The sequence below is a fragment of the Propithecus coquereli genome, unplaced genomic scaffold (genome assembly GCF_000956105.1).
Source record: "Propithecus coquereli isolate 6110/MARCELLA unplaced genomic scaffold, Pcoq_1.0 Scaffold282, whole genome shotgun sequence".
Classification (NCBI taxonomy): domain Eukaryota; kingdom Metazoa; phylum Chordata; class Mammalia; order Primates; family Indriidae; genus Propithecus; species Propithecus coquereli.
Genome location: NW_012148419.1, coordinates 122,033 through 127,469, shown reverse-complemented (window position 1 = coordinate 127,469; position 5,437 = coordinate 122,033). Strand labels below are relative to the sequence as shown.

Sequence of the window (5,437 nt, the reverse complement as noted above, 5' to 3'; positions counted from 1 at the left end):
CCCGCCTCGGCCTCCCAGAGTGCTAGGATTACAGGAGTGAGCCACCACGCCAGCTTAATTTTTTAATTCTATATTATTTTATTTCCTTAATTATTTTTCAGTAGTGATACTTATGTCTGAATAAACAAAAAATTAAATCATATGACTAGAATATTGTTTTCACTACCTTCACTTTTGTTTAGTGGATTCAAAACTTGGAAATCAAAAATGCCTTCATGTAGGGGCTTTTTAACAGTTTTAATTTAAAAAAAAGAAAAAGAAAAGGGGTCAGGAGAAGGAATAATTGACAAATGTTCACCACTGAAACATTAACTGCATGGTTCCATGCATCCAGTAAAGACATAGTTTGAGAAGCCTTGCGTTTTTTGTCAGAATTTCACTTGATTTTAACCAGAATGGCAGATCTTTTTATTCACCCTTCAAAATGTTGACAGAGAACCATAACTTATTTTCCATAAAAGACCCACAGAAGACTCACGCCTCAAACTTGCTGTTTTTCCCTGGAGTTGTTTCTTCAGGCGATCATCCTATCAACACACTGTGAGCAGGGGAGACCCAGAGTGAGTCGCGATGTGATCCTCCCAATATCAATAGGAATAGTTCAAATACACAAACAGAGAAAAGAAATAATGGTTAGAGCAGCAAAATTTACTAAACATGGAGGATGCAGTGCTTTAAAAGCTTTATCCCTTATGTTCTCAATAATCCTAATAAAGTAGGTGTTATTTAAGCCTCGTTTTAACAATGAGGAAACCAAGGCTTAGGAAAGTGACTATAATAATTTGTTCAAGATCACACATCTATAATAGTAAGTAGCAGAACTAATATTTGAACACAGGTCTGGATGAATCTAGTACCTGGCCTTTTTTTTAAATTTTATTTTATTTTTAATTATTATGGGTACATAATAGTTATATATATTTATAGGGTACTGTTGTTTTAACTACTATATTAATTTTGCTTTAAGTAGCCACATAACAAAAACCAAGGATAGTCATTCACTCATTAATAAATATTTATTCTATTGCCAGGAGAAATTATATTTTAAACTATATTTTAAACATAGTTTTTAAGACCATGACATGGAATGAAAAGCACATTCCAAGGCAAATTTGAGCAGATAGGTGGATCAGCAATTAGGTTAAACCCCTTGCCACAGACTACTAGGCCATGCCTGATTTGGACCTCACCCACTTCCACATAGGTTCCTACCACTCCCCACCCTCCCCTTGTCTTTACATTCCTGCTACCAGAACATCTATCCGTTCCTTGAACACGCCCAGCTGCTACATGAAGGCCTTTGCACTTGTTCCTGTTGACTAAATCCCCTTTCCTGGCTCTTTGCGTGCCTAGCACATCTTGGGCTTCTGATCTTACCTCCAAACACCACCTCGTCAAGGAAGCCTTCCAGGATGACCTATCTATCTAGAGCAGGCTCCCTTCAGTTGCTCTCTTGTCCACTGCCCTGTTTATATCAGCAGAACAGTTAACACATTCTGAAATTACCTTGTTGAGAATGTGTACTCCAAAAAATCAGGGAATTCATTTTCCTTGTCACCTTGGTATTCATTCCCAGTGCCCAGCAGTCTCTGATATCATTTATGCTTAATATTTGTTGAATATTTATAAACATTTATGAGGAATTAGGCAAAGTACTAAAGAAGTAATTTGGTTATGAAATATAAGAAGTTTAGATGTGAATAGCTGATGGTAAACCTTTCTAAACTTTTGAGAAAAGGAGCAAGAGAATTAAAATGACGTTGAAGGAAGAGTTTTGTTTTTTGTGCAGGGTAGGTGAAAACATGAAAGACTATGAGATGAGAAGGTTTATGTGGGAAAATAATTAAATTCCAGTACAGGAGATTGTCTTTGCTGCTTTAAAAATTTCTATAAAAATTTTCATATTCCTCAAGCTCTAAAAGTTACTTTTTAGTTGTTATAGTCTTAATGACTAAGATAATAGAAACCATTCCATTTTTTAGAAGCCATCTTTTTTAGATTATTTTTTCTATGATGTAAGAGTCATAGCCCTTCTCTCTATAAGTTTACAGTTAGAATCCTCTTGTCACTGGGCACATGTGCTCTTTGGCACATAACTGCGTTTTCTTTATCCACAGAACAGTATCTTCATAGTAAGCATGACTCTATAATAGCATTGTTGTTGAAAGAAAATCTGTATTAGGTCATTAAATATGAAATGTCTGATTTCGAATCAAAAGTGTAGTCTCAAACAAAAAGCAGTTCAATTAATCAAAGTATGTGCCTAAACTATTGACACAGTTTTGCCGTCTTAATGGTAGCTTATATCAGCAGTGAAGAAGCCTGGAGCGTGAGTGATGATGAAATCGTGCAAGGTGTTTTCCACAGCTTGTTGAGAATTGAATATTTTTCCTTGCAAGAAGTGGTACAGAGCCTGGAAGAAGTGGTAGTTGGTGCAAGGTCTGGTGAATACAGTGGATGACAGAGAGTTTCCAAATAGTTTCTGTAGTTTGAGCAGCGTTGTTTGTGCAACATGTCCTCATGAGTGTTGACTTGCAAGAGGATTGGCCTGTCTCTGTTGACCAATCTCAGTGCTTAATCCCAAGTGTCCTCTTTTTGTCCGGTTGGTTGCAGTAGACATCCACTGTAACCAACTGACCAGGTTTCATGAAGCTGTGGTGGTAATGCCAGCGCTGGACCACCAAACAAACACTAGTAGCTTTTTTTGATGAATATTTGGTTTTGGACTATGGCACTTCCTCTTTATCCAACCATTGTGCCAAATGCTTGTGATGGTCAAAAAGAATCCATTTTCCATCACATGTAACAATAGGGTGTAGAAATGGATAGATAGCTTTTATGTTGTGAGAGCAAAGAAAGGTAAGCTTCGAGATGATTTTTCTTCTGATGCTCATTTAATTCAAGCGGTACCCATGCATCTAGCTTCTTTACCTTGCCGATTTGTTTCAAATGGTCCAATGTTGTTGGAATAGTAACATCAAACCTTGCTACAAATTCATGCATAGGTTGAGATGGATTCGCTTCCACTACAGCTTTCCACTCCTCATTATCCACCTTAGTCTAAGGTGGATAATGAGCCATGTGGCTCATTTTCAAGATTAAAATTACCAGAATAGAAGTTCTCAAACCATCAGTGTACTGTGTATTCATTAGCCACATCCTTCCCAAACACTTTGTTGATATTTTGAGCTGTCTGTGCTGCATTAGTTTCATGATGGAATTCATATTCGAAAATAACACGAATTTTTGACTTACTCATGGTTTCAGAAAAATTACTCAAAAAAAAATTTGAAAAATAATCACAAGTGCATTTGCAAGACAGGATATATTAATACCTTCACAATAAAAATTAAACAAGAAGTGTCAAAGTGAAATGTCAGAGATATCAACTGTCAAACTTAGTACTTAAGGAAATAGGACATTTCAAACTTAATAACCTAATATTTGGGATAGTTTGCCTTCATAATTCTCCAAATTGGACATTAATCTGGTATAATATATTTTGAAAATTAATCTTCAATCAAGTTAAAAGGTTGGTATTTTAAAGGTTAGCTAGCTTTATCATGCTTTTGTAACTCTTCGCTAATTACTAGAAATACTATTTTGGTTTTGAAACTATTAGCATGAAGGGTACAGAGGAGCGATAATTAATATACTTCTATGGGAAAGTATAATGCCATGGTTGAAATTCAATAACAGTACCTAATATATAATTATAGATATAAGGCAAGCAGTAAAATACCTGGCTATGTGTCAAATGCTTGAAAATAATTTCAGTTGACAGTCAATCTCAGCACCTTTACATTTATAAATTACATGGGTATTGAGCTTGGATATTTTAGATTGGATAGAAAAATCAGATTGCTTTTCAGTTTCTCATGGTTATAATGGTGACTAAATATTACTCAGGTATTACTCAGACCTGTGTATAATAGAAAAAGAAACCCCTTATTTCCTTATCTAAAGGCAACAGCCCAACACTTGCATGAAAATCTTTGGAAGAAGAAATAAATTCTTAGATTGAAACTTTAGCCGAACCACAGTAATTCATCTTCTTGAAAGCTGAGGTTTTCAAACCAGTTAGGCTAGAATGGGAAGCAGATCCCATTGAAGGATATAGAACGATGAAGGAGAAAACAATGACAGTAAACAAACCTGAGCTAATGTTAATCTATTATGTATGTCTTTCTTTTAAAATTTGGTAGATATTTTGCTAGATGATGCCGGTGATGCAACTGGACATAAAGATGGCCGCAGTGTGAAAATTATAGTCTCCATAAGCAAGGGCTATGGTCGAGCAAAGGTATTTCTTTAATCCTAACTTCTTTATAACTAAAGGATGAGAATTATTGAATCAAATGTATGTTATATCTAAATATTTGTTCTAGCAACTATCCTATCAGGGGTGTTTGCCCTGGCATTAACTTAATATATTATACAAGCATGAAAGGAAGAGTTTTGTTTTTGTGCAGGGTAGGTGAAAACATGAAAGACTATGAGATGAGAAGGTTTATGTGGGAAAATAATTAAATTCCAGTACAGGAGATTGTCTTTGCTGCTTTAAAAATTTCTATAAAAATTTTCATATTCCTCAAGCTCTAAAAGTTACTTTTTAGTTGTTATAGTCTTAATGACTAAGATAATAGAAACCATTCCATTTTTTAGAAGCCATCTTTTTTAGATTATTTTTTCTATGATGTAAGAGTCATAGCCCTTCTCTCTATAAGTTTACAGTTAGAATCCTCTTGTCACTGGGCACATGTGCTCTTTGGCACATAACTGCGTTTTCTTTATCCACAGAACAGTATCTTCATAGTAAGCATGACTCTATAATAGCATTGTTGTTGAAAGAAAATCTGTATTAGGTCATTAAATATGAAATGTCTGATTTCGAATCAAAAGTGTAGTCTCAAACAAAAAGCAGTTCAATTAATCAAAGTATGTGCCTAAACTATTGACACAGTTTTGCCGTCTTAATGGTAGCTTATATCAGCAGTGAAGAAGCCTGGAGCGTGAGTGATGATGAAATCGTGCAAGGTGTTTTCCACAGCTTGTTGAGAATTGAATATTTTTCCTTGCAAGAAGTGGTACAAAGCCTGGAAGAAGTGGTAGTTGGTGCAAGGTCTGGTGAATACGGTGGATGATAGAGAGTTTCCAAATAGTTTCTATAGTTTGAGCAGCGTTGTTTGTACAACATGTCCTCATGAGTGTTGACTTGCAAGAGGATTGGCCTGTCTCTGTTGACCAATCTCAGTGCTTAATCCCAAGTGTCCTCATTTTGTCCGGTTGGTTGCAGTAGACATCCACTGTAACCAACTGACCAGGTTTCATGAAGCTGTGGTGGTAATGCCAGCGCTGGACCACCAAACAAACACTAGTAGCTTTTTTTGATGAATATTTGGTTTTGGACTATGGCACTTCCTCTTTATCCAACCAT

At 35.7% G+C, this 5,437-nt stretch overlaps 1 protein-coding gene across 1 annotated transcript in view; it reads left to right on the top strand.

Annotated features, from left to right (window-relative positions):
- NAV3 (neuron navigator 3) overlaps window positions 1-5,437 on the top strand; it is a 401,664-nt gene that overhangs the window by 366,456 nt on the left and 29,771 nt on the right. Inside the window, exon 31 of the mRNA XM_012648357.1 lies at window positions 4,206-4,303. Coding sequence (XP_012503811.1) covers window positions 4,206-4,303 — 98 coding nt within the window. The remainder of the gene's footprint in view (window positions 1-4,205; window positions 4,304-5,437) is intronic.